Raw genomic sequence first — 12,954 nt, 5'->3', positions numbered from 1 at the left:
ACCCAAGCATCAAAACCATGCATCAAACCCAAGCACCAAAACCATGCATCAAACCCAAGCACCAAAACCATGCATCAAACCCAAGCATCAAAACCATGCATGGCGAAGAGATTGTGTGCAACTAGTTGTGTGAGTACAATGGAAGCAGGGAGGAGAATAAGGGCAGCAGCCTTCTGAGCAGCTGTCTGTCTGTCTGTCTGGCTGGCTGGCTGGCTGGGTACACACCTTGGCATTAATATGCAGGTCAAAGGGCCCACAGCGTTTCAACTCTTTGTGCTCTACAGAGGAGCTCTAGGAGGGAAGAAAAATGAAGCAATGGTTTTTCACTCACACACAGGCAATGCATGACAGTCAGTTGCAAGGCTGAGACAAAATAAATGAACAGAAATATGAACAAAGTTGAGTTAATGAACAAACAGATGTCATGAACAGGCATAGAGATGGCTGACAGAAATGACACAAAATGAGCTGGCAATGGATCAGAGGATTATTCCAATATCATGACTCCAGTGACAGACTAATAAACTCAAACTGGGAAGTACTACTGGGAAGTACTACTGGGAAGTACTACAGTGATGTCGTACTTTATCAATGGGATCTTGTCTCTATGGCTATGATTGATTTTGTTCAATTGCCTCCTAATGGGTCATTTCTGCCAAAATGGTAAAGATACTAAACACGAGATCACAGACAGGACAAGGTAAATACTGAAGGTGTTGCTGGTGGTTACGCAGTGGACAGTTTCTACACACCATGCCTGGACTTAACACATTACATATCAAACAGAACAATCCATTAGTTCAAACATGACACATTCACTTGGCTGGTGTCAAGTCACTTCAAGACAAATATTAGTGCAGTCAAACTCATGACGCAATGCAGTTAATGTGTATGGTCTTGCACTGAATGAACAAGCCCTGTCCTACTTTCATTTGTATAAAAAAATATATATATGTTCTCAAAAACGGCAGATGGTATTTGCAAACCACAGACAGCGAGACGAGGAACACGGTCCACAGTGTACCCAGTTAAAAATACATTCTATAGAAATGAGCATAGTGAGGTGGACACTGTATATGAATGATGAGTTGTATAGGATAGATGTCCATCCATGTGCCAGACACTGGGTGTAACACTAAAGTTCACTGACTCTAGTTAACAGGGGAAATAGTGAAGGGTTATGTGGTGTTGCACTCGACCTGTTCCTTCCTTCACACTGTTACACAGATCAGATCAAAAACCACTGCTGCTGTGAGCAGAGGAAGACCGATTCCTGGAGGTATCAGGGGAACAGATGGAGTGAGAACAAGGGAGCCACACTTAGCGGGGGGTCAGACCTGCTCGTTGAGTTTGGGGTGTGAGGGGCCTTGGTGAATGAGCAGCCTGACGATCCGTTGGTCCCCCTTCCATGCGGCCAGGTGCAGCGGGTAGCAGCCCTTATTGTCGGCGATGTTGGTCAAGGCCTCGTTACGTAACAGTGACTCCACAACTTCACTGTGGAATGGACAGGCAGACACTGTCAGAAGAGTTGAACATTATGTAGGCTGATGACAGTGTACTATATCAATATTAACCACACAAATATGGTATTTCCCACTAGCTGACCTCGGGCACATCATTGTCAGTTAATCTAAACTCCCATGACAACAGAGCAGAGCTAGCTCTAGATCTACCTGTGTCCGTTTAGGGCTGCATGGTGTAGAGGAGTGTATCCAGTGCTGTCCACACAGTTCACATTAGGACCCCTCCAGATACTGTGGGGGGAGAGAGAGAGGGAATATTAGATCATATAACAGTATAATGCAGCTGAGGGAAGAGCCTAAAGCTAGCGTGAGCAGAGAGACAAGTTCAGTAGGCAAACATTGTGACATGTTGCCGATCAAAACGGCAGGTCCTAGCCCCTCAGTGTCATCGGCAGTCATGCTACATTATAAGTTGTGTACCATGGTTTACAGCCGAGCCCAGCCCAGGTTCACAGCCCAGCCCAGCCCAGGTTCACAGCCCAGCCCAGCCCAGGTTCACAGCCCAGCCCAGCCCAGGTTCACAGCCCAGCCCAGCCCAGGTTCACAGCCCAGCCCAGGCCAGCTCACACCCAGATGAGAGGCGTTCCCTGAGGAATTGAACCACAGCACTGAGTGAGAGGGAAAGGAATGAGGAAGCATGGGCCAAGCCAGCAGCACCAGGCAGCAGAGGACGGATGGGGTTGTAAAGTACACACACCCACACTAAGACACAGCAGGAGGGCAGTAAAGTTGGAGGCCCCAGGCAGAAGCCAGTCTTTTGCCCCCCCCACCCCAATGTATATTTAACAGAATCATTGCAACTGAAGGTAGAGCTGTTTGGAGCCGGCTCTTTTAGATGAACTAAGCAGAATGAAAAGGCTAACTGAAAAGACTTGAAATGCCCTACACTAGTGAAGGCTTTTTACATCACCACATAGAACAGGGGTGGGCAATAATTATGGCTGCACACATTTGTTTCCTGACCGATTTGTTTGTCAACAGCAATTTGCGGGCCAGATTTAAAATAAATAAATAGGCCTATAGGCTATAAATCCAGTATAATCTCTACATACAGTAGGTTTACCTTCTTACTGGTATTAGTTAGTTGGGATGCACCGATGTGGAAATTCTGGGCCAATGACTACAGTTTAAGTCGGAAGTTTACATACACCTTAGACAAACACATTTAAACTCCGTTTTTCACAATTCCTGAGATTTAATCCTAGTAAAAATCAGACTTAGGTCAGTTAGGATCACCACTTTATTTTAAGAATGTGAAATTTTGATTTTGTGGGGCGATGGGTAACGATGCATCGTGGGAGGCAGTTGTTGATGTGTGCAGAGGGTCCCTGGTTCGAGCCCAGGTAGGGGCGAGGAGAGGGACACAAGCTAAACTGTTACATATAGATGTTGTTATCCTTATATTGCTACTGCTGTATCAACAAATAAATTATCTAAGTGAGTTTCAGAAATGGCTAATATGAATGTTATCTGATGTGAGCAAGTTATTGATTTCATGAACCTTATTTCTAAGGCTACATATACTAATATGGGCTATTTTCAGCCCTTTCCTGAGTAGCTTATCAGAAGTAGACATAATACTGAAAGTGTGTGCAAGTGCGCGCTGCGGGATTGAAGCTACGAACAATGTAGAAAATAGTAAAAATAAAATAAAACCCTGGAATAAGTAGGTGTGTCAAAATATTTGACTGGTACTGTATGTTTAATTGAAATAAAACCACCCGTAAGCCTAGAGTTGGGAAACCCTGCCCTATAGGGTTATGCGTGTGAATACTTGGGATCAGATTTCCAAATTAAAATCACTTGGAGCTAATTTCCTGGTGTTTTTAACAGTCTTTTATGTCCAACAATGAAAATGCAAAAACATGTCATGTAAAAAGCACCTCATTTGGGTGTGCGCATAATTAGTGCTCAGGGGTCACATTGAACCCTTATCTGGGTAGAGGAGGAGACAATGAATATGACGAGTCTCCTCTCTAGCCCAGTTAACTACCATTCATTTTCCCATTACACACCTTTGCAAGCATAATAATAATGTCAAAATATGTTTCCTTATTCACCAAATATGGAGTTTTGCTGGGAAACGATGGTTTATTGCCATGCCGCCCTGTATGCTCTTCAAAAAAAAGCCCTTTTTTCCCTCTTTTCTTTTTTTATAATCAAAAAAATGGTATTGTCTGGAAATAATCTATGTATTGTTTTTGACAAAGTGCACATGCGCCAAATCCACCCCTATGCATTAATGTAATTATCAACCACTCACTTCATTCTATCCTCCACTGCTTGAATTGAAGGGTCTGGACTGGAGGATATATATAGGCCTAGAGCTCTCATACACTTAAGGCTGAACTCAGCTGTCAGCTGTGATGGTTTGTTTCTTTTAATCAGCATATAGAAAGAGAGAAATGGAGAGAGGGAGTAATTAAACAGGCAAAGGAAGCCTGGGCGCTGGGATAGCATGCCATGCCGAGCAGCAGGTCAACAGTAACAATGGGATCTGGCTGCAAACTGAGCACTTCCTAAAATAAATAATTTGAAAAGAAAATACAACCTAGGACTGGAAAAATAAAGGTCTGATCTCGTGAAGATAAATGAAAAGGAGATGAGAGCACTGAAATGGAACCAAGAGAGGGATTCTACCAACAGTAGGGAGGATGATACTGCTGCACCACCATGCAACCATGTCATCTATCTATGATAAAACCCCTGGAATGTGCCAGATTAAAAGATGAACATTGATGTTCAAGTGACGTAACATTAATCCATATCATCAACGCTGAAAACAAAAAAGAAACTGGCACGCAATGCACACACTTACATACTTAACAATGCTGACATGTTCAATCTCAGAAAGGTCTAATGGCTGGGGCGATGATAGTGACAACATGATGACATCACCATGGCCATTGGAGAGGGGGGCACAAGGCAGTAAGAGGACACAGGCAACAGAATGCTCCCTTCATCCCTGCACAGCTCCACAGGAGCATCGCTCTGATGAGAACCCTCTTGTTTTGTAATAGCCGCTTTTGCCCCCTAAAATAAATCTCCCATAATAGCTCTGAGAGCAGCCTGCAATTACCCAGTCGGAGCAGTCCCGTTAAATAAGTGTCTGCATTCTAGCTTTCAGAACAATACAGGCCAAGGCTCTGTAGGCCAAAGAAGAGACACTGGAAAATTCATCCTTCCCTATATAGTGTCACATACACTGAGTGTACCAAACATTAGGAACACCTTCCTAATATTGAGTTGCACCATCTTTTTCTCTCATAACAGCCTCAATTCGTTGAGGCATGGACTCTACAAGGTATCAAAGGTGTTTCACAGGGATGCTGGCCCATGTTGACTCCAATGCTTCCCACAGTTGTGTCAAGTTGGTTGGATGTCTTTTGGGTGGTGGACCCTCTCTTTCTAAAATTATGCGCCGCCATTGTTGCAACCCCTATTACTAGTCTGTTCAACCTGTCTTTCGTATCGTCCGAGATACCTAAAGATTGGAAAGCTGCCGCGGTCATCCCCCTCTTCAAAGGGGGTGACACTCCAGACCCAAACTGTTACAGACCTGTATCCATCCTGCCCTGCCTTTCTAAAGTCTTCAAAAGCCAAGTTAACAAACAGATCACTGACCATTTCGATCCCACCGTACCTTCTCCGCTGTGCAATCCGGCTTCAGAGCTGGTCATGGGTGCACCTCAGCCACGCTCAAGGTACTAAAACAAGGCTTTCGACTCTGTCAATCACCGCATTCTTATCAGCAGACTCAGCAGCCTTGGTTTCTCAAATGACTGCCTCGCCTGGTTCACCAACTACTTCTCTGATAGAGTTCAGTGTGTCAAATCAGAAGGCTTGCTGTCCGGACCTCTGGCAGTCTCTATGGGGGTGCCACAGGGTTAAATTCTCGGGCCGACTCTTTTCTCTGTATATATCAATGATGTCGCTCTTGCTGCTGGTGATTCTCTGATCCACCACCCCTTCTTTGGACACTGTATTAACAAACCTCCAAACAAGCTTCAATGCCATACAACACTCCTTCCGTGGCCTCCAACTGCTCTTAAATGATAGTAAAACTAAATGCATGCTCTTTAACCGATCGCTGCCCACATCCTCCCACCCAACTAGCATCACTACTCTGGACGGTTCTGACTTAGAATATGTAGACAACTACAAATACCTAGGTGTCTGGTTAGACTGTCAACTCTCCTTCCAGACTCATACAAAGCATAACCCAATCCAAAATTAAATGTAGAATTGGCTTCCTATTTCGCAACAAAGCCTCCATCACTCACGCTGCAAAACATACCCTCGTAAAACTATCCTACCGATCCTCGACTTCGGAAATGTAATTTACAAAATAGCCTCCAACACTCTACTCAGCAAATTGGATGCAGTCTTACACAGTGCCATCCGTTTTGTCACCAAAGCCCCTTATACCACCCACTACTGCTTTGGCCGCCTTTCCTTACAGTTATCTGCTGCCAATGACTGGAACAAATTGCAAAATAAATAAATACATTTTAAAATATTACTGAAGTTGGAGACATATCGCCCTCACTAACTTTAAGCTATCTAAGCAGCTCACTGATCGCTGCAGCTGTACACAGCCCATCTATAAAATAGCCCATCCAAATACCTACCTCATCCCCATATTGTTTTTGATTGACTTTTTTTTGCTGTTTTGCACACCAGTAAAATAGCAAAAACACACCAGTACTTGCACATCATATCTGCACATCTATCACTCCAGTGTTAATTTGCTAAATTGTAATTACTTCGCTACTATGGCTTATTTATTGCCTTACCTCCTTACTCCATTTGCACACACTGTATATAGATTTTTCTATTGTTATTGACTGTACGTTTGTTTATCCCATGTGTAACTCTGTGTTGTTGTTTTTGTCGCACTGCTTTGCTTTATCTTGGCCAGGTCGCAGTTGTAAATGAGAACTTGCTCTCAACTGGCCAACCTGGTTAAATAAAGGTGAAATAAATAAAATATATATAAATCATGATACACACAGGAAACTGTTGAGCGTGAAAAACCCGGCAGAGTTGCAGTTCTTGACACACTCAAACCGGAGCGCCTGGCAGCTATTGCCCTCCCTCGTTCAAAGGCACTTGAATCTTTTGTCTTGCTGAATGGCACAGACAATCCATGTCTCAATTGACTCAAGTATTAAAAATCCTTTAACCAGTCTCCTCCACTTCATCTACACTGATTGAAGTGGATTTAACAAATGACATCAATAAGGGATAAAAGCTTTCACCTGGATTCACCTTGTCAGTCTATCTCATGGAAATGTTTTGTGCACTCACTGTGCATTAGTCCAGTCATTCCCATACAGTCAACCCCAATTACAGGCCTGTATGGACCTATAGGCCTGCCTGCTAAAGGCATCTCACAGTCAGCCATAGTTGATAAGGATGTCAGTGGTACAGGCTGAAGCTACACTAGCAGAGTGAGTGAGGAGGAGGATATGATGGTGAAGGATATAATTTTGTTAGGGGAAGGAAATCACTCTAGAGGTTCAATGCAAATCCCTCCACACCGGCAATGCACCTCAGCTAAGTAGCGAAGAGTACTGCCTTGGACTGACTGGATGTGCACATTTCCAGTTTCATGCCCACTGAACACATCATACACAAAAACTGTCCGCTCGCTAGTTGCTGTCCCAGATTAGAAATAGATTTTACATAACAATTTACTTCAAATAATGCATAGCCAACTCAAAAAACTGCTCTGGTCGTGCTGCCTGCTTGATTACATACGCAAGTCTGACTGCAAGCATGCAAGGCTGTTAGCCTATAGTATGCAATAGAGACAATGACTGGAAGCATGCAAGGCTGTTAGCCTATAGTACGCAAGAGACAATGACTGGAAGCGGCAAGGCTGTTAACCTATAGTACGCAAGAGACAATGACTGGAAGCGGCAAGGCTGTTAACCTATAGTACGCAAGAGACAATGACTGGAAGCATGCAAGGATGTTAGCCTATAGTACGCAAGAGACAATGACTGGAAGCAGTGTGAAATGAAGCCTAAAACGTGGCGACAAGAGGCCTTTCTCCTGCCACCTCTAAAGCTTTGTTCACATTGGCAGTTTGAAATGACTCAAACACCATTTTTTTGCATTTCCGATTTGAAAATCGGTTATTTTTCCTGCAGTCTGAACAGCCAAAAGGAAATCGGTTATTTTTCCCGCAGTCTGAACAGCCAAAAGGAAATCGGTTATTTTTCCCGCAGTCTGAACAGCCAAAAGGAAATCGGATATTTCAAGCCACATACAGTCAAATACAAATCTGATTCCTGGCCATAGTTATTTGACATATCTTCTTGCTTGCTAGCTACTCTGTTGACAATTTGACAAGAACATGACGTGGAAGCTAACTAGCTTGTTGTTAATTGTTACAAATAAAAGGCTTTAAAAGTGTTCTTACACTATGATTTTTTAACATTCAAAGCAACTGGGACACGTCCACGGCAGGCATCGTTGTCACCGTAGCTTGCTACATAACTTCTGAGTGATGGGGAACATGAGCACCACCAATCAGCCTACACCACTGTGCACACACCCGCCGTCACTATGACAGCTAGAGTAGCTGTGTCAGCAAATGACTGCTGTCTGAAGACACACAAATCTCATTTAGGTCACTTGTAACGTCCTGTTTGGACAGTCAGTATTCGTTTCAAATGTATTTTGAAAAACAAAACTAATTTGAGCATTGAGGCCTGCAGTGTGAACAAGGATTTTGTGTAAGGCTCACCACCTCCCCTGAGCATCTTAGTAGGGCAGAACTCAAGGGCATGAGGTAGTGGCACTTGACAATCCACTTCATCCTCTTATAGCTAGAGCGATTCAGAACCAACAACTGGACTGAGGGAATTCCACTTTGAAAGGAAAGAGCTAATCCTTAATTTCCCTGAGGGAATATCAACTTGACGAGGCTGAAGTCAGAGATTCTACAGGCTGTAATTCAGCGTTGCACAAAGCCTTGCCACTAAGAGGACAAATGATAATAATACCATTCCTCTCCCTCTTTCTTGCCTTCTTTATGTATAAGGAGAGGACTGCTGAAGCTACTCAAGGATGCACAAGACATCTTCACGGACCCCATTTATTGCCTTTTTCCTCTGTCACTCTCCTAAAAACTTGAAAGGAAATCCCTTTTGTAGCCTTTGTTGCTGCCCTTTACTTGCCATTTGTCTATGTCTCTTCAGGATCCACTACAGCAGAATCTACAGTACTGTGAGCCAAACAACCCTCTGGTTTTCAAGGTGGTAGCTAATGTTTTAAAAAACTCAATTTTACAACATGACAACTAAAAGAACAGCTGGTGAGGTGAATGGAGCAGGTGAAAGGGAAAGCAGGAGTCCCACTGGGACTAAAGGGATTTAGATGCTGTGCTGCTGGGTGGAAAGACCAGGTGAGGCTGAGATCTGTCCTCAGTCCAATTAAGCAGTGCGACCACACAGATAGGGATTAGGGGCGAGGCAGTGCCCTAGGGCGCCTGGCGCATGGCGGGGGCCAGGGCACTGCCAGGGCAATAGGGCTTAATTAAGCGGAGGGAGGACTGCCGGCCAAACATTGAGACCAGATGCACCATTTGCCAAACAGTAGCTCAGCATGCCTTTCAGTGAGTGTCCAACCTGTATTGTACAGCCTCCAGTCCCCATTAGAGAGACTGACACTTCTCTACCTGCCAATGTCCTAGCTCCTACAGTGGATTATACTCAATAACATTGACTTAATGAGCTCGGGGGTGTAGAATACAGAAGCATGAGGTCTTCACGGATCTATCCGAATACCAGAGAAATACAACATTTAGAATTCAACCTGGTCGTATTCCGGGTCAGATCCAAAATGTTGTAGTTAACCCTCTGATCCCTGGTCGAATCCAGCTCTGTGGCCACGGACCTGGACCTGTGTGAAAATACTGTATGTGAAATGCCAACAGGATCCAAAATAATATTTGAAAACTTTAGTTCCTAAACAACATAAATGCAAATTTCACATATTTATGTTTTATTCTATTAAAATTATTGGTTTCATCAAACCAAATGTGCGAAAATATCATTGTGACAAAACGGCATATTCTCTTTATGAACACGAGCCACTGCGCAGTGCACACTCTGTGAAACAGGTTATAGCTCGTTGTGGGACAGGAAGAAGATGTTGTTGTTACCAGCCTCCAACCGCAAGGCACTTCAGAGGGTAGTGCGTACGGCCCAGTACATCACTGGGGCAAAGCTGACTGCCATCCAGGACCTCTACACCAGGCGGTTTCAGAAGAAGGCCCTGAAAATTGCCAAAGACCCCAGCCACCCCAGTCATAGACTGTTCTCTCTACTACCGCATGGCAAGCGGTACCGGAGTGCCAAGTCTAGGACAAAAAGGCTTCTGAACAGTTTTTACCCCCAAGCCATAAGACCCCTGAACAGGTAACCAAATGGTTACCCGGACTATTTGCATTGTGTGCCCCGCCCCCCACCCCCTCTTTTACGCTGCTGCTACTCTCTGTTTATCTTATATGCATAGCCACTTTAACTATACCTACATACTACCTCAATTGGCCCGACCAACCAGTGCTACCGCACATTGGCTAACCGGGCTATCTGCATTGTGTCCCACCACCCGCCAACCCCTCTTTTTACGCTACTGCTACTCTCTGTTCATCATATATGCACAGTGACTTTAACCATATCTACATGTACATACTACCTCAATAAGCCTGACTAACCGGTGTCTGTATATAGACTTGCTACTCTTATTTTCAAATATCTTTTTACTGCTGTTTTTATTTCTTTACTTACCCACACACACACACACACACACACACACACACACACACACACACACACACTTTTTTCCCGCCGCAATATTGGTTAGAGCCTGTAAGTAAGCATTTCACTGTTGTATTCGGCGCACGTGACATATAAACTTTGATTTGGATACAAAAGGGAAAAGGTTGGTGCTGTTCTTGGCCCATATTTTGAAGACCTGAGCTATTTAATGTATTTGTTTCATTTATAAAATGTGCAAGTTTACATATGACTTATTTGTTGAGGATTGGCTTATTTTGTAGGCCCATATGCTATTATGTTAACTAATGTTGAATGACTTTAGTCAAGTTTGATATTTGTCAGCATAAAGATTACTCACTCATACTCTGGTTTTGTGGATTTTACATTATTATTATTATTATTTTCTACATTTAACTAGGCAAGTCAGTTGAAAACAAATTCGTACTTAAAATGACGGCCTACCCTGGCCAAAGCCGGACGACGCTGGGCCAAGGCTTTATACCTACTATTCATTTAGAACTAACAATTTTAGGCTATTATAATGAGTTGTAAGGCTATTATAATGAATTGAGTTCCAGAAATAGCCTAACAATATGTATATACATACAGTACCAGTCAAAAAGTTTGGACACACCGACTCATTCAAGGGCTTTTCTTTATTTTTACTATTTTCTACATTGTAGAATAATAGTGAAGACATCAAAACGATTAAATAACACATATGGAATCATGTAGTAACCAAAAGTGTTATTAAAAGTAACCACCCACTGATTTGATGACAGCTTTGCACTCAAGTGTGCCTTGTAAAATGTTCATTTGTGGAATTTCTTTCCTTCTTAATGCATTTCAGCCACTCAGTTGTGTTGTGACAAGTTAGGGCTATCTTCTGTATACCACCCCTATTTGGTAAAAGACCAAGTCCATACTAGGGCAAGAACAGCTTAAAAAGCAAAGAGAAACGACAGTCCATCATTACTTTAAGACATGAAGGTCAGTCAACCTGGAAAAAGTCGACAACTTTTAAAGTTTCTTCAAGTGCAGTTGCTAAAAACCATCAAGCGCTGTGATGGCCTACAGGGAGGAGGTGAGGGCCCTCGGAGTGTGGTGTCAGGAAAATAACCTCACACTCAACGTCAACAAAACAAAGGAGATGATTGTGGACTTCACGAAACAGCAGAGGGAGCACCCCCCTATCCACATCAATGGGACAGTAGTGGAGAGGGTAGTAAGTTATGTTCCTCGGCGTACACATCACGGACAAACTGAATTGGTCCACCCACACAGACAGCGTTGTGAAGAAGGCGCGGCAGCGCCTCTTCAACCTCAGGAGGCTGAAGAAATCCGGCTGGTCACCAAAAGCACTCACAAACCTCTACAGATGCACAATCGAGAGCATCCTGTTGGGCTGTATCACCTCCTGGTACGGCAACTGCTCTGCCCACAACCGTAAGGCTCTCCAGAGGGTAGTGAGCTCGGCACAACGCATCACCGGGGGCAAACTACCTTCCCTCCAGGACACCTACACCGCCTGATGTCACAGGAAGGCCATAAAGATCATCAAGGACAACAACCACCCGAGTCACTGCCTGTTCACCCCGCTATCATCCAGAAGGCGAGGTCAGTACAGGTGCATCAAAGCAGGGACCGAGAGACTGAAAAACAGCTTCTCTCTCTAGGCCATCAGACTGTTAAAACAGCCACCACTAACATTGAGTGGCTGCTGCCAACACACAGACTCAACTCCAGCCACTTTAATAATGGGAATTGATGTAAAATATATCTCTAGCCACTTTAAACAATGCTACTTAATATAATGTTTACATACCCTACATTACTCATCTCATATGTATATACTGTACTCGATACCATCTACTGCATCTTGCCTATGCCGTTCTGTACCATCACTCATTCATATACATTTACGTACATATTCTTTATCCCTTTACACTTGTGTGTATAAGGTAGTAGTTTTGGAATTGTTAGGTTAGATTACTCGTTGGCTATTACTGCATTGTCGGAACTAGAAGCACAAGCATTTCGCTACACTCGCATTAACATCTGCTAACCATGTGTATGTGACAAATACATTTGATTTGAACTCCAAGACTGTTGGAAAAGCATTCCAGGTGACTACCTCATGAAGCTGGTTGAGGGAATGCCAAGAGCGTGCCAAGCTGTCAAAGCAAAGGGTGGCTCCTTTGAAGAATCAAAAATATATTTTGGTTATATTTAGACCTTTTTTGGTTACTACATGATTCCATGTGTTATTTCATAGTTTTGATGTCTTCACTATTATTCTTCAATGTAGAAAATAGTAAAAAAATATATAATTGAAAAGCCTCATCGCAGGCAAAAGCGGATTCAGCGTCCTAAAAATCCACACAAAAAAATATTTTGTGGATCCAATTTGGTTTGAATCTCAATTTCGGTATCCGAGAAGACCAGTAGCTTGAGGCAAGACTGACAAGTGTGCCTGTCAGGTCTGGGACTGGAATAATGATGCAACACTGAAAATGAAGGGAAAGGGAATATTTCAAACATTTCTAATGACATGGTCTTATATTCAAGTCTGATGTCTTAGCAAGTCATTTTGCTCAGACCATGAAAGATTTGTTTAATATTGTGGTTTCCATCTC

At 43.3% G+C, this 12,954-nt stretch overlaps 1 protein-coding gene across 7 annotated transcripts in view; it reads right to left on the bottom strand.

The window, feature by feature from the left end:
* Nucleotides 1–12,954, bottom strand: part of LOC118360891 (ankyrin repeat and SAM domain-containing protein 1A-like) — a 114,369-nt gene that overhangs the window by 83,617 nt on the left and 17,798 nt on the right. For 6 of the 7 annotated variants that reach the window (XM_035740428.2, XM_035740432.2, XM_035740433.2 and 3 more), the window contains exons 2-4: nt 1,674–1,754; nt 1,338–1,494; nt 226–291 (exon numbers count right to left, since the gene is read on the bottom strand). In XM_035740428.2, the coding sequence (XP_035596321.1) occupies nt 226–291; nt 1,338–1,494; nt 1,674–1,754 (304 nt within the window). The remainder of the gene's footprint in view (nt 1–225; nt 292–1,337; nt 1,495–1,673; nt 1,755–12,954) is intronic. The other variant, XM_035740435.2, reaches the window with a different exon arrangement.

This window comes from Oncorhynchus keta, chromosome 28 (assembly GCF_023373465.1).
Source record: "Oncorhynchus keta strain PuntledgeMale-10-30-2019 chromosome 28, Oket_V2, whole genome shotgun sequence".
Taxonomy (NCBI): domain Eukaryota; kingdom Metazoa; phylum Chordata; class Actinopteri; order Salmoniformes; family Salmonidae; genus Oncorhynchus; species Oncorhynchus keta.
The sequence above is the reverse complement of the archived record's forward strand: the minus strand, read 5'-3'. Positions and strand labels throughout refer to the sequence as shown.